The sequence below is a fragment of the Pelodiscus sinensis genome, chromosome 21, assembly GCF_049634645.1.
Source record: "Pelodiscus sinensis isolate JC-2024 chromosome 21, ASM4963464v1, whole genome shotgun sequence".
Lineage (NCBI taxonomy): Eukaryota > Metazoa > Chordata > Testudines > Trionychidae > Pelodiscus > Pelodiscus sinensis.
Window position 1 is genome coordinate 13108017 of NC_134731.1, and position 24930 is coordinate 13132946.

At 43.2% G+C, this 24930-nt stretch overlaps 1 protein-coding gene across 1 annotated transcript in view; it reads left to right on the top strand.

Annotated features, from left to right (window-relative positions):
- The window catches only part of WSCD1 (WSC domain containing 1), a 69929-nt gene that overhangs the window by 39254 nt on the left and 5745 nt on the right, over positions 1-24930 (top strand). Inside the window, exons 5-7 of the mRNA XM_006138563.4 lie at positions 4192-4313; positions 19626-19803; positions 23818-23982. Coding sequence (XP_006138625.2) covers positions 4192-4313; positions 19626-19803; positions 23818-23982 — 465 coding nt within the window. The remainder of the gene's footprint in view (positions 1-4191; positions 4314-19625; positions 19804-23817; positions 23983-24930) is intronic.

Here is a 24930-nt window from a genome sequence, read left to right on the forward strand (position 1 = left end):
GACACGCTTTTCCGCAAAAACTTCTTGCACAAGATCTCTTCTGCAAAAAGCTTCTTGCACAAAACCCCTGCAGTGTAGACAAAGCCCTACTGAGCACTGGTATCCTAGCAGCTTTCAAATATCTAAAAGAATGCTACAAGGAGAAGGGAGAAAAATTATTCTCCTTAATATCTGAGAATAGGACAAGAAGCAAGGGACTTCAATTGCAGCAAGAAAGATTTAGGTTGGACATCAGGAAAAGCTTCCTGTCAGGGTGGTTAAACACTGGAATAAATTGGCTGGGGAGGTTGTAGAATCTCCCTCGTTGTAGATATTCAAGAGCAAGTTAGATAAACATATGTCAGGGATCTGGACTATGTTTGGTCCTGCCGTGACAGCAGGGGACTGAATTTGATGACCCTTTGAGGTCCCTTCCAGTCCTAGTGTTCTATGACTTTAAATAGCCAACCACACACAGCATATCAAGAACCATGGCATGCAGATGCAGCTTCTTTACTGGAATAAAATAAATTGCTCCTAGGAGACATTAGGCTAAGTCCACACTGGCACTTTACAGCACTGTAATTTTCTGAAAAACACACACACCCCATGCTCGAGCACAGCAGGATACAGCATTGTGATCCAGGCTACAGCACTGAGAGCTGTAGCTCAGCTTCCAGTGCTGTTAGCTGTCCCCAGCATGGAGATGGTTTACATAGAGTTCTGGGAGAACTATCTCCCAGCAAATGTGCCATGGCTATAATTTCAGTATAAAGTGCAGCCACGACTTCACTTTAAACTGTTATAGCCATGTCTTCACTCAGCAGAAGATTCGGAAGATTGACGCTGCCACAATCAATCTTTTGAAGTTTGAATTAGCGAGTCTACTTAAGACCTGCTAAATCAAACTCAGAGGGTTCCCTTCCTTCCCCTCGGCATCCTGTACTCCTGCTCTCGTGAAGAGAAAGGTAAGAGTGTTTGTTCTCATTGGCCTCCTGCTGTGGGGATTGTGGGGAAACTTGAATCAAGGCACGTGGCCTTCAGCTATATAACTGACGTAGCTGGAGTTGTGTATCTTGATTTGACCTTTCCTGTTAGTGTGGACCTGGCCTAAGTGTTGACAAAGAGAGATCTAGCATAGGATATTGACTTGATTTGTCTTTAAATGCAGCAATGAAAACACGGAGTTAAAGACAAGACAAGTACCATGGGAGTGGTGAGAAATAAAGCCACTCACATGCATAAATGCTGGACCAGAACCTCTTGTCTTGGTGGTATAGATTATCAGTAATGTCACAAGTGGGATATAAGACCCTACACATATGTGAGTGAGGTCAAAATCCACCATAAGGGTACACACATCTCTGCAGAAGCCAGACTTTATCAGGGCCTGATTCCAGACTGAGGGTGAACACCCACAGAAGTGGGGAACCATCCCTAATCTCTCCATCTTCTACCCTAAGTGCAAAGTGTATTTCTTCAACCCACCCTCCCATGTATAAACACAGAGAAGTGTGGACATTTAAAAATAAACTCCAAAGCTGCACTACCTGTGCAGTTCTCTAGGGGCAAGGATAAGAGAGAAAATGAACCACACAACAGATCTTACTCATGTCACTTAATGCTCTAATGGAGAGGGCTCATATACTACAGTGCTATAAAAAGTCTACATAGAATAGAATGGATCAAAACTCGCTGCCTCCTGTAATCTAATCATGTCCATGTATATCCTGCTTCCCACCTTCTACTCTTAAGTGCAAAGTATATTTCTTCAACTCACTTTCTGTTTTATTCCTTGGTTCCTTCTTCCTGTTGATTACATCTTTAGACTTAGGGTTTTTTTTTTTTTTTTTTTTTTTTTTTGTGGCATACTGAACTCATTTTGTTTCTTCCTGAAAAAAATATAAACAAAAAGATATGGTTTGCCTGGGAATTTTTCATCTGTCCTGTGCCATTTGGACACCCAGTTTTCCTATTCATTTCTAACAGTAGTTGGGCCTCCGTATCCTGTAGCTCACTTTGAAAATATCATCATTAAAAAAAAAATCATTCAGTTCTTTGAACGTAGTGGTTTCCATTGCAAGATCAGTATGTGGTACCAGATATTTCAGAATGGTTTCTGGCGTAGGGATGTAAAATCCAGTTTAGTTTATTAACCAATTAAACAGGGGCAAATGGGGGAGGAGCAGGAGCTAGAGCGCCCCACCCACCCACTATAGATGGAGGCTACAACAGGCTGGAGCACACCCCTCCCCCAATCCACGGTGGGACCCGCAGGGCTGGAGCAGTCTCCTGCCCACAATTTACTGTTTTCTAGTATTTAAAACAGGAGCTGGCTCAGTGTGATACCTGTTGATACATGATGCTTTTTAAGATGATCACTATATGCTGTTGAGATGCAACGCAACTGTTTAGCTTATCAAAAAGATCAAGAGGTGATTTGATTATGATGTAAAGCTACCATGGAGAAATAAGCTCATGGTGAGATAATACTGGATACTAAAGGGCTCTTTAATCTAATGGAGAAAGGCACATTAAGAACTAAAGGCTGGAAGATAAAGACAGACAAATTCACATTGGAAATAAAGAACACATTTTAAACAGAGTGATTATCCTCTGAAGTGGTAGATTCTCCATATCTTAAATATTCAAATCAAGACTGAATGCTTATGGAAGAGATATTTTAGTCAGGCACAAGTTATTGGACTCAGTATAGGGTAACTGTATGAAATTCTTTGATCTGTGCTATATGGGTTAGATGGTTGAATGGTCTCTTTGGTCTTAAACATCTATGATTTTATGTGCAAAAGATTTGGGGTGAGTTAGATGATAAAGGCAAAGTGATCTCTTCAAATCTCTAATGGGAAACAAACACATCATCTTAAAAAGTATATCTTAGGGACTGAATATCTGATTTCTTTCTCCCACTAAGAAATGTAAAATTCTAGGGTCCAGATTCTATTCAAATATACTCCTTTACCACTGTGGAGCAACTCCATGGAAATCTATAGATTTACTCTGAAATTGGAATTTAGGTCATGTTGTCATACAGTCATATGCATATAAATCTCTTCAGAGCCCCAAACTATAACTATTAGTTCAAGTTGACATTAACTAGATTTGTCCATTTACTGGCTGTTTTGCTAGACACATTATTGTGTAGTCAACAGAGCACTGGACTAGAACTCAGAGTTAAATTCCCAGGTCTTGCTGAATGAGCTTGTGCAAGTTGCTTCACTTCTCTGTGTCTCAGTTTCCCCATCAATAGAATGGGAAGAATATTTGCCTCCTTTTTAAAGTGAGTTGAGACCTAGGAATTAAAAGTGACGTAAAAATGTAGGTATTATCGTTAGATGACTGGGTTAGTCAGATACTACTTTCTGTATCATCATCACTGACCTCCAAGAGTAGAAAAGCCACTTGTATAACTAGGCTAATGTATTTCCAGGACAACTTTTCAAGGGGACATTTGTCCTTGTACAGTAAGTAAGGAACACTGCATTGTAAGTGCTAGTCGGACTCAAGGCCAAATTCTGATCTCATTATTCAGCTGTTAATACAGAGAAACTCTACTGATCTTTGTAATTCCTAAGCATTTATATTGGTGCAATAGAGATCAGAATCTGGCCTTCAGGATTTGAGCAAAGAGCATGCATTTTCCCTGAATGACCTGTAAAAGCTAAGTTTAGATTTTGAAGGCTGCAATGAATTCCTCTGATCTGAAAAGAATGCAAGAGAATGGGAAGGGGGATGTCTTAGTAACTGAACAGATGGGCAGAAAGGTGGGTCCCTAAAGGTGGCTTCTGAAACTCATTTAAATTCCATTTCTTTTCTGGTGCAAATCATGGGAAGCTTTGTAGATTTTATCCGGGCTTTTAAGCCTTTCAGGGGGAAAATATCTTCAAAAGAAAACGGGCTCACAAACAATGGCAGAGCCCTCCACCAGCAGAATTTAATTTAAATTTTTCTCTGCAGCGCTACTTTCAATAGTTACTACAGGGCTAAAGGGATGGGTTCCTTTCTGTATAGCAGGATTTGCAGCACATTTTCCCAGGCTCTTTCTCTCTATGTCTCTCATTTCTAAAGTACTCTGAAAATACATATATATGGAGAATTTTTTTAAAGATTCAGAATGATTATTGTCCTTTGTGATAGAGGCAGGCTAATATGGATGCTGTTTTCTCAAGAGAAACCTATTTCATATCCCTGCAGGGAGGAATGTTATCTATCGAGGATGTTTTAGAGCTCCAGAAAATTTAACAGTCACCTTCCCAGCCTCTTTGATACAGTCCAATTTGACGGTGGAGAAGTGCTCTGAATTTTGCTCCAAGAAAGTAAGAACAGTTCTTATTTTACTTTTCACTCGCTCTCTCTCTCCCTCTCTCTCTCTCTCTCTCTGTGTGTGTGTTAATTTACAAAGTGAATAGAGAAGCTTAGTGCCTTTGAGCTGGGAATTCAAAAATTAGTTTCCAAAGGACATATTTTTTTTTCCAAAGGAAGCTCTCAGTGTCATATCTGGTCTAATTATTATGGGTTGTGGGTGTGTGGGGGAAGAAATCAGAATTCTGCTGCTAAATATGAACAGGGAAACCAGTCCCAAGTGACCATCCAGTGGGCCTATAGAAAGTCAGTATTGTATGTCACATTACTAGCAAGCACAGATCTGAAATAGATGCCAAAGGGGACAGAGTCTTCCCCTAGGGATTCAAGTTCAGCACCTTAGATGTTCAGGGGATACTGAATGGAAGAATTCTCTCCGGTTTGTACCTTGTGAGCAGATTCTGATCTCAGTTACGCTACTGTCAATTATCAGGACATTGCTAAGCTCACTGGAATTACAGCAGTATAACAAGTCTCAGAGGCGTCGCTGTATTAGTCTGTTTCTACAAAAACAACGCGGAGTCCTGTGGCACCTGAAAGACTAATTGGTTGATTCAGTCAACCCACTTTGTCAGATGCACTGGAGTGGAAATTACAGAGGCAGCATGAATATTCTAGCAAAGGAGTGGCCAACTCATTCCGGACAGAATAGCAGTGGATACAGCGTGAAGTTGTTGAGCAAAACAAAACAAAACAAAAAAGACTGCCCCTTTAAGAAATGTGTTTAAAGGCTTTTTTGGCCACATTAAGCTCCTTCTGGCCGCTGCCATTTTGAAGACGCCATTTTGAATGGCCATGCCGGATGGCTCCTCTGCCCCGGTGAGCACAGAGTGTTACCTTATCTAGTGGAGGATCAGTGCTAACTAGGCCAGTTTGGTCAGTGTGGATATGGCCCCCCACTCCCAACAATTGCTGAGGAGTGTGAATACCATGATGGCATAGATCATGCACATAGATGTGCAGGTGGATGAGCCTTTGATGGTGTGACGTGTGTGCTTAGACCATTTTTACAGCTGTCCCAGGCATCAAGAAAAGCTCTGATTCTCATTTACATTTGGGGCCTTATGTAATTATGTTTATTTCCATTGAAGGCCCGTTGGTACTGCCAGAGTGGTGTAAAAAACCCACGGTAGTTAATAAAGTGATTATGGGACTAGTTCTCATTTACACTAAAGATACTTTGCACAGCTCTGACCCCAGTGCATTTAGATTCACCGTAAAACCCCTTTCCACCGCAACCAGTCTTAGGGCACGTCTAGACAACAGGCTTTTGTCGACAGAAGTTTTGTCAGCAGATACTGTCGACAAAGCTTCTGTCGCCAAAGAGCGTCTAGACTACATCCAGTTCTGTCAACAAAGCAAGCCGCTTTGTCGACATGACAGTGCAGACGCAAAGGTCAGTGTAGATGCAATAATACCTTCTGTCAACAGAACTCTGTCGTCAAAAGGCTGACAGACCTTATGTCGACAAAACTCAGGGGCAGTGTAGATGCAGGTATAGTTTTGTCGACAAAAGTCCACTTTTGTTGACAAAACCCTGTAGTCTAGACACACCCTTAGTTTCAACTCAAGTTAAGTTCTACTTCTGTTATAATGCAGGTTTCACCCAGTTTTTGTGCCTGTATAAATAACAGGTTATGGATGCAGGGGTTTAGTTTTTCTCTGAAATAACTATACTGGTCCAACCCCAAGTGTGGATTCAGTTATACCACCGCAAAGAGTCCTTAGACCTGCAGCGCCTTCTCCTTTTCATATGGGGATAAGCTGTATTTTGTAGCATGTGCACCTTTATACTGATACAATTGTGCCCATGTTGCAAGCAGGAGGTGTGAATGCAGACATGCCGGCTTTGAGGTAGCTAGCTTGTTACATAGGAAGCCACATAGGGGTAATCAGTTATTTATTTTCAGAGTTCAAATTTCTTGGCCATAGCATTAGTCCAGGTCCTGACTTCAGAGAAAATAATACAAAAATAACGATACGTAAATAAGATTTTCTGATCCATTCATAAGCATGTGGAGGTCCAAATTTGACCCCCGGTCTGCCTATTGACTAGGCTGTCCCTGCCAGTGTTCCCTCTAATTTTTCCCACCCTGGAGTGGAATTATTTTTCTTATGTGGAGGGGCTGTGCAACACAGAGGTGATGTGTGACATAGCACCTGCATATTGGCGCACAGAACAACATTCATGAGGCAGGAGTGGGACCAAAGGGTTCTGAGTGCGGGCGGGAGTTCAAGGCTGGGGCAGAGACTTGGGTGCAGAAGTATGAGAGCACTGGCTGGGGGCAGTGTGGGCTCTAGGGTGGGGTTGGAGTTGAGCGATTCAAGGTTGGGCTAGCGAGTTGGTGTGAAAGATCTCTGGGGTGGCAGGGCATGAGGGGGTTGTGGTAGAGGAGGGGGCCTCCAGGTGTGAGGAAGGGCTCTGGTCTGGGGGTTAGGGTGTGAGTTCTGGGGACGCTGGGCTGGGGTTGAGGGCTTTCGGAGGGCGTGTTGGAGGGTGCTCAAGGAGGGTCGGAGTTGGGGCAGCTTGGACTGCTCCTCAGCTCCCTTCTGGGGACAGAGAGGTGGGGATTAGCAGGGGGCTGCTGCCAGCAGCAGGGGTCAGGCCTGCCCCCGTATTCACTGGTGGCAGCAGGAAGCAGAGTGACCTTGCCCCAGCCCTCTCCACTCCCCTTCCCCTAACTCTCACTGTGGTTCCACCCCTGCCCCCGAGCCACGTGGCCGGGTGAGCGGGTGGGTCTGATTGTCATGCAGACATACCCTAAGGGAGCTGTACTTTCCCTCTCGTGGCACAGTTAAAGCGATTCCACTCCTGTGTCCACATAAACGTTGAGTGGAAAATTCCAACTTTTTACATTTTACGTCCATTTTGCACTGGGGCAAACGACCATGCAGGGTGCAAACCAGGGGCTAATGAAGTTCTGCTACTTATTTATTGGCCTGCAGATTGACACACAGGCATGCATCCTCCGTCGGCTGGGTTTACATCTACATAATTCACTCCACTGCTTTGAGCAGAGATGAGCTGGTGTAACGGACTGGAGCATTTGGCCCAGGCACATTCTATGGTGCGGAGGTCACTCCACCCCCAAAGTTGGCTTGTATCTTTGTGAAGAGAAAGGTTTGTTTTATGGGCAGATTTAGCCTAAAGCCACCCTCAGATGCCATGGAGTAAACCAAACATTCAATTAATTTGTCTTCTAGTAACACAAATTGATTAAAACTATTAAGGCATGAAAGACAAATCTTTGTAATCACTAGGTAGAGTAATTTTAGCAGCTTTTATCCCTTGATGGGGAGTGGGAAGTCTTTTTCCAGTCAACATATCCTTTATGCTTCCTCCTCAGTTCAGCATGTTTTGAGAAAATGCCATTGAAGCTTTGTTCTGTGTTAATTAATTACCATTGTACGTGTGTGTGCATTCATAGTACCGATACAGGGAGTGTGTGAGAATAAGTGATAGATGACTCCAGGCTTCTAGCTTTGCCCTTTTTACACAGGGACATACAGAGAAATAAATCTGAACTAACAAAAAGTGTGAATTTTAAATGGATTAATTAATCCACACTAAATATCTGCGTGGACACTTTTCTTCAGTATTAAAGTGGCCTTCATTCAGCTGAGTTTAACTCACTTTCACACTGAATTAAGGCTACTTTAAACCTCTGTGTGGATAGTCATAATTAGAATTAAAGTGGCCTTAATTCAGTTTATAAGTGAATTAAACTAAGCCATATTAAGACCACTTTAATTCAGAATAAAAGTGCTGACATATTTTATAAGTAATCCACTTGTGAGGTGGAATTGTTGCTTGCCAATAGCTGAGATGATTGTATGGAAAAGCCTGGAGAAAAAAAGTTAGCAGAATCAAATGCACTCAAAAAACTGGTGCCTATATTTTCACAGATGAGTGGTGATTTTGGATGCTTCTGGTTTTTGGGATACCCTAAAAGGGCCTGGTTTTCAGAAAAGCTAATTCACGAGTAGTTAATTAAGATAAGTCCCTTAAAGATTAGATACAGCTCTCACTGAAAGACTATGGAAAGCTTTCTGTTGACTTCATTGGGAATTGGCCCTTGTCTTATCTCAGTAAGGGTTCATCTACACAGCAACATTTCTCCGCGTCTACACAGCAGGCAGTTATTTTGAAATAACGTCAAAATACTGTCAAGCTGCAGGACTTCTTACTCTGACTCCTGTAACCCTCATTGAACAAGGAGTAAGGGAAGTCAGAGGAAGAGTGCTCTGTTTCAAAATAAGTGCTGTGTAGATGCTCCCAATTTTGAAATAAGCTATTTCAAAATAAGCTACACAATTGACGTGGCTCAATTTGCTTAGCTTATCTCGAGTTAAGCCCTGCTATGTAGATCATACAATCATAGGGCTGAAAGAGACCTCAGGAGGTCATTGAGTACAGACCACCCCCCGCAAAAGCAGGACCAACCCCCAACTACATGCACCAACCCCAACTAGATGCATTCTAAGGTTTTGTATATCATCATCCCTCCATTAGATTTATCTCTATTCCAGTGGCATCTACAGAACTCATTCAGGATCACAACCCCACTGTGTTGTATACTACATAAGCATATACTATATAAGCATATAAGAACTGCAAGCTATTTTGGGCAGGGAACAATGTAAAATAAGAAGAGATTTTCATTTCAGGGGGAGAGCTGATTTCAAGATATTTTCCTTTTTTACTCATAGAACAGTCATGCTGATAGAAATTTGCAAAATGATGTATGACTTTGTTGCACAATGAACATGTTTATTTTCAAACAGCCCCCAAATCATTGTGGGATGAACTTTTTTTGATGCCTGGCACTGCCTTTTTTTTTTGGCACATATTTGTGCCTCTCTGTGCTTTTGGGGTGGTTGACACTGTGTGTCCCTGTTTTAAAGAAAGCTGCATCAAAGTTTGAGCCCGGATCAGAGTTGAACTAATTAGATACGGTTTTGATCTCTTGGCAATTCATTATTGTAATGCGTTCATAATAAAAGGACTTTTAGAGGCGAGGGTTGGGATGCATTTATATAAGTGTTGAAAATGCTGTGAGGAAAGCAAACAAAAATAATGAGAATTGTTTGTAGCCCTACATGATGTGTTTGCATTATTGAGAAGGCCAATTTTAAAGTACATGGGTGCTGACGTCAATGGGACTGCTGGTGCAAGGTAAAGAGTAGTGAGGGCTTGCAGGCCCTGAACCTCCAAATGCTTACACAAGTAGGAACTTAACATAAGCTGCCATTTTGGGGCATTTCTGGTAGTGACTTACTCCATTATACAAGTGACATCCTGGCTCCGTTAAATTCAATGGTCCATCTCCCAGTGATATCAGTGGGGCCAGGATTTCACCCCATGAGTCCCGTTTGTTTCGGGACTGTGTGTGCAGTAAGTCTGGCTCTAGCTGTGTACATGCCTAATTTTGAGCCCCACTCACTTCCGTGGATCTGCACTGCCACGGGACTGGAGAGAAGCAGTAGAGAACTAAGCACTTTGAACCGTAGGACTGTTCACGTACTAAAGTTTAGGCACGTGCTTAGAACCCTTGCTAGATGGGGGCTGTGCCATTACTGAGGGTGAAATTGACAGAATGGGGATGGAGTGTCATTGTTGATTAAATAGTAAAGAGAAGTCAGAGCTGAATATATTATTTTGTAATCATTCTACTTTCTGCATAAGATATGCCCCAAATCTGAATAATCAGGGGAGGTGAACATAAAGAGTTGCAGCTCTTCGCACTCATGCTTGGACTCCTGCTGCGTTTCCCAGAACTGTTGCTGGGCTCTTACTGAGCACAGTACATTTGCTCAAAATGGTTCACTGATAAAGCCACAACTCTCTGTTTTATTCCTTCCCCAGCACATGTTGAAGCCAAACAGGAAGATACAGATATATATTTAATTTTTATGGAGATTAGCTCTTAGAAATTCCCTCCAGGATTGAAAATTGCTCTGCATTTTCAGAATCAAGTCATGTTGCTGAAACCTGAATGTTGTAAATAAAGTAACATTATTATCTGAAATTCTCCAGTCGTTTTGAGAATGTACAGAGATTTGACAGTTTAATATACTTGATGAAACAAAACAGTTCATGCAGTTGAAGGGGAGATCTTCCTTTGATTTAAAAATTGCCAACCTATTAAAGTTAGTGGCACTGAAGGAACAGGGAAGGAACTGAGCTTATCTTGGGTTCTCTTTGGGGCTGGTAAATGTGCAAAGATTTGAAATGTTAGTGAAATATGCCCGGTGTGCGCTGACATTGGCGATCCAGCCACATTTTCAGGTTGAGGCAAGGCAGCTGATATTTAGTGTTGTTAGGAGAGCATTTCCTGAGATGTGGTAATTGATTGGCTTGACAGTTACTCCACTTGCTTATAGGCCTCAGTAGGGCTGACACTCCAGCCCGCAGTATGGAATAGGATGGGAGAGTAAAATCCTTTTTGAGGTTTATTTGGGAAGAACCTTTACAGGGAGCCATATTCTACACCCGAAGTGTTAACTTCAAAACCCATGTTAAAATGCATGCGCCTCTGTATTCTGCCCATGGAAAAGCCCAGAATAGCCCATCCTCACGCATAGCGATGCAACCACGGAGAAATGTTGTGGCTACCAGGAGTGAAAATGCATTAACTCGACCGCTGCAATGGAGAATATCCCCATGATAATAAAAAGATTAGGGCCACTTCTATTATCTTCCCCAAGGTTGACACCTATGCTGTCACAGCACTGACTATTCCTGTTAGGAGCACAAATAACAGACATGGAGGCTTATATGTTGGTGCTGTATCTGGATCGAGTTAAGTAGGTGCATAAAGAGATCATGACTCAGTGAAACCCCTGCACTGCTCCAGATAGCTCCTCTGGTTGGAAGCCTTTAGAAAGATTTCTCCCTGAAGATCTAGTGTTTCCACCCTCTTTTCCCCTGCCTGGATGTGGATTCTCTGAAGGATGTTTACGCACAGCATATTGTTAGAATCTGTCCCATTCTTTAGACACATGTAGTGGAAGTACAGGATGAACTTCTTTAGTCTGGCACTCTCAGGACCAGACCAGTGCCAAACCAGAGAATTTGTCAAACCACCGGATGCCAATATTGTCTAGCCGGATTACCAACCCTTCCACTGCTTCCTGGGCTCGTAGAAGGCAAATAGGGGTAAATCAGAACTACGTTACAGCATAGAACACCGAGGCTATGTCTACACTATGAGTTTTCTTGGCAAAAAATATGCTACTGAGGGACTCATTGGCATGAGTTGCAATCTCGTTTGCATATTTTCTACCAATCCTTTTTTGCACTAGGGGTTTTTGCACAAAAACAAGCAGTGTGGATGTTTTCTTTTTGCACAAAAACCCCATTTTCCACAAGATGGGTATACCTCCTTTTTTGGGGCAAAAGGATCTTATGGAAAAAGGGGGTTTCCGCACTGCTTGTTTTTGTGCAAAAATCCCTAGCACAAAAATGGATTGGCAGAAATTATGTAAATGACATTGTGACTCATGAAAATGAGTCCCTCATTATCATATTTTTTGCCAAGAAAACTCATAGTATAGATGTAGCTGGAGAGCCAGGACTTGTGTCTGTAAACAAACTTTATGGGACTGTGGGAAAGTTGGCCACACCCACGAAAAGTGGACATCTACTAACTAAAATCATGCCAGACCATGGATGGACCAGAAAGTGTTGAACTAGAGAGGTTCAACCTGTAGCAGATATGTTTAGCCACAGGATGTGGCTTTGCTTTTGTTTGCTGAGACCAGAGTTCCACTGATAGTAGAGAAAGGCACAGAGCTGCAGCTATAGAAAGAGCAATAAGAAATAACTCCTGAAGTCAGTGGAGTCTGAACAGAAGGATGCTTATGTTACCCAGAGGTGAGCTGGGCTTTTTGGGTCATGCACTAGTTTGAAACTCTGATCGTAGTTCACCATCACACAGCACCAGATCAGAGTGACAGCATTTCACGCTCACTTTGCGTTGGTGTCAATGGCTGCAAACAATACAGAGGATGAAGAATCAGGCATATTTGCTACTTTTGCAAGCTTTCCAGAGCTGCTGTTGTGCTGAGACATTTTATTCCAAGCCAAATTAGAATGGGAAATTTATTATTTGACCTATGCAGAAAAGCTGCAGCTCTGTTTGCGAATAGAAATGGGGCCATTGTACCCTTGGACCAAATCTGCAAATACTTTTTGACAATCTCATATCTCACTCAGTAAGCAAATGTTGGTAGTTTGGGCACAAATGGTGCACGCATCGTATTTGACTCCTTATCAGAGGGTAAGCACTGGGGAAGAGCAAGAGATAAGCCGCTCAACAGTTTTGTCACGCGCTTGCATAGATGAGAATCAAGAAGATTTTTAAAAGGCATTTGCTAAACGTGTAAAGATAGCGGCAGCTTAGCAAGCCTTTCAAATAGATTCTCTGGAATTTGACCCCTCTGTATGCTTGAACAACCCTTTGAACTTCTTATAAATGCTTGATCATGGGCATTTCACTTCCCTGCAAAGTGCACATGCAAATACACCCACACTTCATGCAAACATTTATGGGGACCCTGTCTTTAAAAGTCTCACATCGCCCCTTTTCAATGGCAAAAAGGAAAACAACTCTCAGCTTCAGGCATTTTGATTCTATATGTCCTGGTTCAGCAAAGCACTTAACCACATACTTCACTTTAACCACATAGGTCAAGGGTGGGGAAACATTTTTGGGTCAGGAGCTGCTGACCCACACAAAAAAATCAGTCGGGGTCCTCACACAAGTAAGAAGCCAAAAAACAAAACAAAAAAAACCACCCCAAAACCCTCACTAATGTGGCGTCCAGCTGAGGAGAAAGACACTCCCCTCATTCCCCTTGCACATCAGAACCTGGGGGAAGGGAGAGGGGCTAACCTAGTAAATTTTGTGTGCTCCAGTGCCATGAGCGGTAATGGGGGAGGGGGCACTGGAGCATCAGTGCGGGCTCCCAATTCTGAGGGGGTTCCAAAGCCTTGGGGTCCATATCCAGGCAAGCCCCTGCCCCCTGAGCCTAAGGTTGCTCATCCTGTCATAAGTGACCACATGCTTATTCAGAAGAGAACATGAGCGTGTGTTTAACTTTAAGCCCCAGCTTTAGTCCCAGGCTGTGTCTACACTGGCGCAATCTTACGCAAAAGCGGCCGCTCTTGCACAATAACTTGCTGCCTGTCTACACTGGCCGCGTGTTCTTGCGCAAGTAAACTGAAGTTCTAATGTATGAAATCAGGGCTTCTTGTGCCAGAACTCTGACGCTCCCGCTCAGGAATAAACCCTTTTGCGCAACTGTTCTTGCGCAAGAGGCCAGTGTAGACAGGCAACATGAATTTCTTGCGCAAGAAAGCCCTGTGGTTAAAATGGCCATCAGAGCTTTCTTGCGCAAGAGAGCGTCTACACTGGCAAGGATGCTCTTGCGTAAAAGCACATCTCTTGCGCAAAAGCACATGCCAGTGTAGACGCTCTCTTGCGCAACTACTTTAATGCAAGAACTCTTGCACTTAAGAGTTTTTGTGCAAGATCACGCCAGTGTAGACGTAGCCCCACTGATTTCAACATGACAAACTGGGGTCTGTGATGGAAGGGGGGGACTAGGCTCCAAGCCCCCTGCTGGAGGTCTGTGGCCTTGACACACCCTGCCCCAGGGAAAAGAGCAGAGGAGAAGTCCTCCAGGCAAGCAAGAGCAACTGCTTCTGCTGCAGCCAATCAGAGCTCAGGAAGACTGTTAAAAAAGGCAGCTGGGCCAGGGCCTGGCAGTTCCTCTCTCAGTTCCACTCCCAGATGCAGGGACTGACTGACTGGAAAGGCAGTGTGGCACCTTGGGTAGCTCAGCGTGTAGGCTGGATTGTAGACCCGGCTGAAGCCCAGGTCCAGTGACCGAAGACTGGCCAGGGTGGGCTACAATGAATTGCAAAGCTCTGGACAGGGTGCTGTAAGGAACCTGAGATAAAGCCCTGAAAGAATGGAACAGATTCTTGGAGAACAGGCCCAGGGAGCAAGTAGCAGCGAACAGTAAAGATTTCAGCTGACAACTGCTATTTACAAAGTCCCTGGGCTGGGACCCAGAGGAGTGGGTGGCCTGCGTCCTCCCAATCCCCAGAAACTACTCAAGAGGGCAAGACGAAGCCTGATCCTAGGCAACCCAGAAGAAAGAGCTTCACTCCCAAAGTCAGTCACAGGAGCGGGAGCTTGTGGACACATGTCCTTAGCCAGAAGGGGGCGCTTGAGAGAGGGTGAGCCGTTTACAGCAGGAGTGGGCAACCTAAGCCTGAAAAGGAGCCAGAATTTACCAATGCACATTGCCAAAGAACAACAGTAAAATGTCACCAACTCTGATCATCTCCCCACCGCCCCCCGCAGCCCATGAAAGCTCATGATACCATCTACATGTTTTGTTAGTCTTTAAAGTGCTACCAGACCATTTCTTGTTTTTTAAGTTTTTCGGTAACAGACTAACTTGGCTACCCCCTGAAGCTTTTGAACTATACGAAGTTTTATCTTTTCATAATGCCTGTGATCTGAGGATCTCAAAGTGTATCACACTTGCTAATTATAGGAATATTGTCTCATAGTGCCCTATACAGCAAGCATTAGACCCATTTTACAAACGGGGCAGAGTAAATTTTCACAGATTTATATCTTGTAAGGATAAAAAGAGTCCATAATGAACATCAAGGCTAGCATCCTTTATAAATCAGAGCATAGAATTTCACCCATGCTGTTATTTACAGACATTACCACGGTGTATTGAAATGATGGAATCAGGATTAGAACCCCTATGGCTCTACCCTCAAACGTTATGCACCAGTTCCTGCACTGCAGTCCCTCTCTATAAAAATTCCTACCATTTCCTTCCCAAATGTGCATGCCAAAAGAAAAGCCTTTAAAGGGAACAAAATATCCAGGCTCAAGACGGAGGAGTTATTTAGTAAACAAGAGTCCAAAAGCATGTTATATTTAAAAGGACAGGAAACGGGGATGATGTTTAAATGGAGTCATACACTTACAATTAATTGTTCAAGCTCTCCCAATCCTTCTGCTGCAGTCACATGTCCGAAATTATGTTTTTATAACTCTGCCAAACTGCGTTCTTAAAACATGTAAAATATAACATCACTGTGCACCATTGGGTCTGTGCAGTGAAGAAAGCCTGTCTCATTTTAGAAACCACGTTGAAGTCTAAGGGCTTGTTTGAACGTTGAATCCAAACCAAGAGGTGCTGTCGCATCTAAGTGAAAGGAGACATCAAGTCCAGATTTCGAACAGACTGTTTAGGTGCTCAGCTCCGACAGCAAGGAACAGGTTCTCAAAGACCTGAATTCTTGAAAATGTTGTACATAAACATCACACCAGGAACTCCTGCGGGCTGAGAACTTTTGAAAATCTGACCCTTCTTTTGCTTTCAAAGTAGGAGCTGAGCTCCTGTGAAAATCTGCCCTCAATTACAATCTTGTCTGAACTCTTGAAAATCTGGTTCCCGGTATCTGGAGGTTTTGTTTAATTTTCTGTATCCAAAGTCATGCTCGGATAGCAACATGGTAGGTTTTGACCCATGTGGTCGATATAGTCTCATATTTTCAAAAATGTCCCAGTGACCTAGGTATCACAGCCCCATTTTTCAAAATGATTTAGGAGTCTGTGGTGTTTAGGTGCTCATAGGGCTAGACAGCAGCTGAGCAGGAGTTTTGTAAATGCCTGTGGTACCTAAATGTTTGACTTAGTCCCTCTTCTGAATCTCACCCTCAGTGCTTAGGTCTCTAACAATGAAATCCCCAAGTTGCCTACATTTCAATAGCTGATCACGTGCAGTCACCTAAGTCCTGACTATCAAGCAGCTCAATACTTAACTCACTGTAAGCCCCAATGGGATTCACAAACAAGGTGTTCCCCTACTCATCTTGCCTTTGTCACCCTGCTCTAGTAAATATACTTTAAGAGACCCATAAAGTAATATTGCAGTGTCAAGTATTGATTTGAATGGTTGGTCATAAGAACATAAGAACATAAGAACGGCCGTACTGGGTCAGACCAAAGATCCTTCTAGCCCAGTATCCTGTCTACCGACAGTGGCCAGCACCAGGTGCCCCAGAGAGGGTGGACCGAAGACAATGATCAAGCGATTTGTCTCCTGCCATCTCTCTCCAGCCTCTGACAAACAGAGGCCAAGGACACCATTTTATCCGCTGGCTAATAGCCTTTTATGGACCTAACCTCCATGAAATTATCTAGCTTCTCTTTAAACTCTATTATAGTCCTAGCCTTCACAGCCTCCTCTGGCAAGGAGTTCCACAGGTTGACTACACGCTGTGTGAAGAAGAACTTTCTTTTATTAGTTTTAAACCTGCTACCCATTAATTTCATTTGGTGACCTCTAGTTCTTCTATTTAGGGAACTAATAAATAACTTTTCTTTATTCGCCCTCTCCACACCATTCATGATTTTATAGACCTCTATCATATCCCCCCTCAGTCTCCTTTTTTCTAAACTTCCAGTTTAGTATGCTATGGTGAAGCTGACCTAACCCCTAGTGTAGACAGTGCTTGATCAAAGGAAGAACTCTTCCATCAATCTAGCTGTTGTCGGACAGGGGAGACAGATTATGGACACCAATAGGAGAACCTCTCCCATCACTGCAGTGTCTACACCAAGTGCTGCAGCAAGCCGACTGTGAACTGTGCTGCTGTAGAGTTTTAATTACAGATGTAGCCCAAGACACAAGGGAAGTGGGTGGTAACTCTTTAATTCACCCTTAGGTCTGGTCTACACTACAGCAGAAGGTCAAATTAAAATCTGCAACTCCATTTACATTAGTTACATAGCCAGGGTCGACATATCTTAAATCCCATTTCTGCACCGTCTACCCGGTAGAAGGCCGACAGGACCAAATGCTCCTGTTGGCTTGCCTTACTCCTCATAATTCGCTAAATTGATCCTAAGAAGATCGACCATAGCAATATCGCTCTTCTGCATAGTGTAGACGTGCCCTGAGTGTCTGCCTTTTGCTGTGCATATGGTACTATAAATTTTCCACTGGCTTTGGAAACCCTGCTAGAGGTCCATATGTGCTGTTACTTCAGTCTCTTTGTCTACAATAGTGTAAACATTGCTTCCTACTATATTTTTAACAGTGTTTGGTGTAAAACTGATTGGCTTTGTTTTTAAATGACTGTTTTCTGCTCATGATTCATCAGTTTGGGAGATTCCCTCTGAAAGCTATACAAAATAAACACTGTTTGGGCACTCCCATTTGTGAATGAGTCAGAGGAGGAGATATTCAGTTCTTTGTGGACTTCCATTGTTTTTGTAAATGTATTGGGCATTTCATTCATCTAAATCTCTGCTTTTTCCCTGGTTCCCTTTCCTGAAAACAGAATTCTTGAAGTCCAAAGCCCTTTTCCTCTCTGTGGGCGCTATCCTGGCAATTACCGTATATACTCGAGTATAAGCCGACCCGAATATAAGCCGAGGCACCTAATTTTACCACAAAGAACTGGGAAAAAATATTGACTCGAGTATAAGCCTAGGGTAGGAAATGAGGCAGCTACTGGTAAATGTAAAAAATGAAGATAGATACCAATAAAATTACATGAATATTTATTTCAAAGAAAAACAATAACCTAGCTCTGTAAGTGGAAAAGGGGGTCAACAAAAACAATATGGTATCAAAAATACCGTAACTCCCGATCAAAGTCCTCCCGCCAATCCAATGAGCTCTTGAAGGGCCGCCTGCAAGAAAGCGCCTAGCGCCAGCACCAGTCACACACGGGAACAGACGCTCGGACACTCGGCCCAACCAGCTCAACCCCCGCCGCCCCCGCCCGGACCTTTCCCAGGCCAGAGCCCCTCTCGGCTGCTCCCCGAGCCTCCCTGCCGGTGGCCCCTGGGCGAGGCCGCTGGCTCCGAGCAGCACCTGTGGGCGCACCCGCAACCCAAGCGGCCGGCAGAGGCTCCGAGTGCCCCACGCAGCGACGGCCCCCGACACACGGAGCCCAGCCCGCTCCCGGCAGCGCCGCCCGCCCCGAGCGCCTCGGTTACCGGGGCCGGAGCTCCGGGCTCACGAGGCTAGACCCGGCCGGCGGCAGAGACGCGCTGAGCCCGCCTGCCTCAGTTCTCGAGACGCTGACTCGAGTATAAGCCGAGGGGGGCATTTTTCAGCACAAAAAATGTGCTGAAAAACTCGGCTTATACTCGAGTATATACGGTATTCAGTTTTGTTCTTAGTCTGGACTACATCCTCAGCAGCTGAAAATCAGAATAAAGTTGCTGATGTCGATGTAGCTATGTTTATTTACAACACCTGAAGAGTTGGCCTTTGGCGTCTTTAAATTATTGTGATTAGGAATGTTGACTTTTATAGCAAAGAATAACAAATCCTCCACGCAGGAGTTCTCAGATGGAATTCTATGGTCTGTGTTCCATAGAAAGGTACAGAGGTTGATCACAGAGGTTTCTTCTGTGCTTAAATTCCATGTATATTGGCCAAACTGGAGAGTCTCTGTGATAAAGGATTAAGGGATGCCAATCAGACATCAGGAATGGTAACACCCAGAAATCTATAGGGGAACTTTTTAACTTCCCTGGACATTCAATAATGAATTTAAAACTAGACATTCTTCTTCAAAGGAATTTTATCACTCAATTACAGAGGGAGACTGCTGAACTGGAATTCACTTATAGCTGCGACACTATCAACTTGGGCTTCAATAAAAACATTAACTGATTCACTCACTACATAGGCAATTTCCCCTGCCTTTGATAAACTCATTTACACATCAGAATCTATTAAGGGGACACATCCAGCCTTATTCAATTATCATTAACACTGGTCCTACAATTGACAGGTAACTGCTTTTCCTGTTATGTATACTCTGGAGTCTATAATTTTCACTCCAACTCATCTAATGAAGTGGGATTTACCCATGAAAGCTCGTGATATATTTGTTAGTCGGTAAGGTGCCACAGGTCTGCTCATTGTTTTTAAATTCCATGTTAGTAATAGATAAAAACTGTTTTGAATTGTTAAGTTCTGAGCCAAACAATCAGATAAAGACTCAAAAAATTGCCTCAAGAAATGGGCAACAGGTCCAATAGTGATACAGGTATGAGATTTTCTTCAATGAAAATAAATATCACTTTGATCCTGACAGTGTTCCCTTTGAAGATATATTTTTGCTTTTGTATTAGAAGCATCCTCTTAAGTTTGTTCATGCCATGGCATTTGCATTCTGATCTGTTTTCTCTCTTGGATAGGAATTTCCCTTGGCAGTCATTGGAGGGCCAGAATGCTACTGTGGCTATCCCACAATGCATTTCACTCTTCATGACAGCGTGGACAGGTTGTTTTGCAGCAGGCAGCAGAACGTCAGTAGTGTGGCTGAGGTGCCAAGAGACGAGAATTACTATCAAGTCTATCAGACTCCAGTACAAGGTAAATGCTGCAACTCAACAAGAGGCGTCTAAAGGCAATGAAGCTATGCCCACTTCTACCAGGTGAACATTCAGCCAAAATGGTGTTTGCTCTCATGGCCAGGCCACATTCTGGTTTGAATCTTTTCAGACTATCTAGACCAAAATTCCTCCTGCTTTTTCATTTGTATGTGGTAGTCTTTCACTTCCTTTGCTACACTGATATCTGATTTTGTTAGGACCAGTTGAAAAATGGAGTGTTTTCTACCCTGGAGATGCCAGCATTTTAGTGGTAAATAAAATTTCTGTAGGATTCTTTGCTGCATATGTGTATATAAATGTATGTGTTAAGTAACCCAAACATAGAAAAATAACATAGAGAAAGTCCAGTGGAGGGCAACAAAAATAATTAAGAGGCTGGAGCACATGACTTATGAGGAGAGGCTGAGGGATTTGGGCTTATTTAATCCATGGAAGAGAAGAGTGAGGAGGGATTTGATAGCAGCCTTCAGCCACCTGAAGGGAGGGGGAGTCCAAAGAAGATGGAGAAAGGTTGTTTTCAGTGGTGACAGATGATAGGAGGAGGAGCAATGGTTTCAAGCTTCAGTGGCGGAGGTCTAGGTTGGCTATTAAGCAAAACAATTTCCCTAGGAGGGTAGTGATAACCAGTGAGGTGACAGAGTCTCCATCCCTAAACATTTAAATCCTGTCTGGACAATGCCCTGTCTGGGATGATTTAGTTGTGACTGGTCCTGCTTTTAGCAAGGGGTTGGACTCATGACTTCCTGAGGTCCCTTCCAACACTATGGGTATGTCTAGACTACATGGCTCTGTCGACGGAGCCACGTAGATGAGTTTACTAGACATAGGAAAATGAAGCAGTGATTTAAATAATCGCTGCCTCATTTACATCAAAATGTCCGCCGCGCTGTGCCGATCAGCTGTTTGGCTTCACAGCAGGGCAGTCTGGACATGCCACAGTCGACAAGGGAAGCCTTTGTCAACCGCTCCGGTATGCCTCGTGAAATGAGGTTTACTGGAGCGGTCAACAAAGGCTTCCCTTGTCAACCGTGGCGCATCCAGACTGCCTCGCTGTGCCACCAAACAGCGGATCGGCACAGCGAGGCGGCCATTTTGATGTAAACGAAGCAGTGATTATTTCAATCATCGCTTCATTTTCCTATGTCTAGTAAACTCATCTACATGGCTCCGTCGACAGAACCATGTAGTCTAGACATCCCCTATGATTATATGATTCTATATAATGATTCTATATATGATTCTGTTTTATATACACATATATACTTGTTGTTTAGTAATTAACACAAAATAAATATTTTATATGTGATGTTTACAAGAGTAAAATAGTCATGCAAGAAAGACAAGGGATTTGGGGTATGACATAATAAATAGTGGCTTTTGGAAATTCATGGGCAGTTTTATGGGCTTTAGATTTTTCAAATGACACAATTAAGCACTTTTCCTGCACCCTGTATTGAACGACATTGATAATGTGCTATAGGTCAATAAACCTGAAAGGAGACTTTCAAAGACTTTTTACAAACAATGATTTACAAACCAGAGCATCCAGTGAGATATCCTGTATATCATGGACCCACACCACCACCTGCACACTGAACCCAGTCCCACACACCCCGTTTCTCGGAGCCAAACAGCTACGTGACTATCAAAAACAGAACCTACGTGTCTAGTTCTGTGATTAAACCATAAACCATGCTCTTTCTGGCTCATACATACTGCAGTTACAGCTGCATTAAAACCAAGTGTTACCAGCATGTCTAATTTACTTTAGGCATCTTCCTCTAAATCCACACCCCCATCTAGAAGTAGGTTGGTCACATTGACAGTAAGGCCTCAATCCAGCAAATCACTTCAACTTAACGGCACACTTAAGTCTCTGAGTAATTTCACTGATCTCAGAGGGACATGCATGAAGTTGAGCAGAGCTCTAAGACTCCTCCTGGACAGAGGCCTAAACTTCTGCTCACAGCTCATTTTCACCACTATAGGTCAGACTCAAAGTAGGCCCACTTCTGCGCATTCACTGGTGCATGCACCTAATGGACTTCAGCCCTCTGAATGGCTTTGAAAATCCAGAGGTTTCACTGTACATGTGTCAAGATGCTTGGAAGTTCAAATTAATTTGGGTAGGAATCCAGGAGTTCAAGCAGGGAATTTTCCCATTAACTTCAGCCTGGCCAGGATTGGGGCTCCAAATATGAACTGTGAATCCTTCAAAATGTAGTTTGATTTTAGAAATCAGTCATGTTGTGGAGGGCTACTGGGACACCCGCCAGGTGGAATCACATGCCGGCATTCTTCCACGGCGACTTTTAGATGGCTGGCATTGCATGCGCTGTGATAAGGAGCAATATGCAACATTTCTTTGTTTTGTTCATTAGGGATGACCCTTCATGGGTTATCTTCATTCCCCCCTCTGAGGTGAGGCAGGCGTTAATAGGTATACGTATAGAATACCAAGCTCTCGGCAAGCACTTTTCACCAGTACAGCTCGAAGTCCTTTGCAGAGGTCAGCATTATTATCCCTGTGTTACAGATGCAGAAATGGGCATGGAGGAGCAAAGTGATTGTCCCAAGGTCACCCAACAGGCCAGTGGTGGAAATGGGACTAGATTCCAGGGCTCTCAAAACCCACTGTGGGTAATGCCCTGGGCAATGCCATTAAACTATTCTAATCAGTTCCACAGTGTAAGATGCCCATCCAGATTCTGAAATATAATGGGAGACAAGAACTGTGAGCCCACCCCTCTCTGTTTTAGAGTCAAGTCCATTTCATTTAAGCTATACATGGTCAGGGTTTGAGGCCTTCTTTTGCATGACAAAAGCTCCCACTAGTCGGCTGACCTGACCTTCTACAGCAGGGGTGGGCAACCTGCAGTCCAAGGGCCTTTTGTGGCCTATCGGGGTTCTATGTGCGGCCCGCGAGACATTTCGTTGACACAAGGTTGCCAGATTCCACTGGTTGTCATTTGTATCAAGTTTTTTCCTATCGTTATTACTAAAGTGACATGCATATCAAGCCAGGACATGAGGTGGGTGCTGATTGTGCATAATATTGACCATGAAAGCCGTGCGCTCCCTCTGCAGCCAGTCAGAGCACTGTTACAGGGTCAATCAGCACACCCCGCAAATTCTAGGTACACACGCGTACTTAGCAGAGTTGCCCAATCTTGGGAGACTTTGTTACAAATGAACTTGCAGCTCATTGAGATGAAAGAGGCCAGCCGTGCAGCCTACTCACTAGCCTAGGTTGCCCATCGCTGTTTCACACCCTTTTTTTTTAGGGATGCTTCTTTGCAAGAGGGGTTCCTGATTCCTCGCCCCTCCCCCAAAATGTACCTCCATGTTTTCTGTCTGTATGGAAATCAGTGGATTATTCTGTAAACAGACACACCCTAGTCAGAAATGGCCTTTTTAGAGGTACAAAGAGAATGATTTTGGCTCACATTCATGGCAATTCTATTTTTAAAACAGCACATGTAATCTGTCTTCTGTTTGCAATATTTTGGCAACCATGCAGGGCTTTAAAAGCATGGAATGTTGCTTTACTTTTGAAAATCCCAGCTTAAGAGGTTGCATTGAACTCTGACTCATTGTAGCAGGAGGGGTTTCCCATAAGACACTTGATTTGCAAATCTACTTGGCATATTCAGGCTTCAGTGAATGGCCAGCCTGCCACGCAAATAGCTGTTAAACATACATCAAGGGGCTTTATCAGAACCTGTAGGTAGGCACAATAATTCATTGCAGTTCTAATAATGAAGCACTGCCTAACATGACGTCAATTTCTTGAAAGGATTTTGTCTCCTCCAAGAATAAACTCGGTTCTCTTAAGGCTGAATTAATTTTAAGTATCTGAATCACAACTGGACTGAAACTGATATCCTAGGATATAAATAGAAGATGAAAGCATTAAACCTTGTAATCAGTAGCTGTCAGTAAAATGTATTAAGAAGCTGCTAAGCTTAAAATGAAATATCTTCTGTACTTACAGACACCCGATGCACAGATAGGAAATTCCTCACTACCAAATCCAAAGTGTTTGTTGCTTTGTCTAGTTTTCCTGGGGCTGGTAATACCTGGGCTCGCCATTTAATTGAACACGCCACTGGATACTACACTGGAAGCTATTACTTTGATGGAACCCTCTATAACAAAGGTATTGTCAGAGACACATGAAAACCTGAAATCATCTTGAAACATGAATGTTTATTTACTTGTCTTGACATTTGTCTCTGGAATGAATAAGTCTCTTTGTTATAAACATCCATGCTAAAATGGAAACATCGCTTTGGAATGTGAGTGTATTACTTCTTGTCCTACCTTTCAAACATATTGTACAGCGTGCAGAGACTGGTTGAATAGCATATGTAAACTGATGCACAAAAATTTTCATTTGTAAAATCTTGCTCTGATTTGTGGGGTCACATTAGGTAAACTATGCAAATTTAAGAATTGATTATTATTATCCTTGTATCTCTCTCTGTGTGTGTCTATGTCCCTAACCCCCATCTTTCTCTTTCTCTTACACACACACACACACACACACACACACACACACACACACACACACACACACACACTCGCCTCTTTCTCTCTCCCTCCCCGCCCCACTGCACCCTCAGAATTGGCCCATAAAGAATTTTGTAAATAAAAAGTGAGCTAGATTCTTAGGCTCAGATTTTCAAAGGCACCTCAAGAATTTGGGTCAAGATTTTCTAAACTGACTTGTGGCTGTGGGCCCAGTGAGAGACAAGTTAAAGGGTTCTGATTTTTTGAGAGCACTTGCCCTCTTAAAATCAGGCTTCTATAAGGTGTCTCAAGTTGGGCACCCAAAAATAATGGATCATGTAAGAAAATCATAGAATGACAGAAATGTAGCTCTGGAAGGGACCTGGAGAAATCATCAAGTCCTGATTTCTGTACTGAGGCAGGATCAAGTTTACCTAGATCTTTCCTTCAGGGTGTTTATCCAACCTGTTCTTAAAAATTTCCAGTAATGGGGATTCCATGAACTCCCTTGGAATCCTCTTTCAGAGCTTAACTGCCCATATCATTGGAAAGTTTTTCCTAATATTTAACCTACATCTCCCTTTCTGCATGTTAA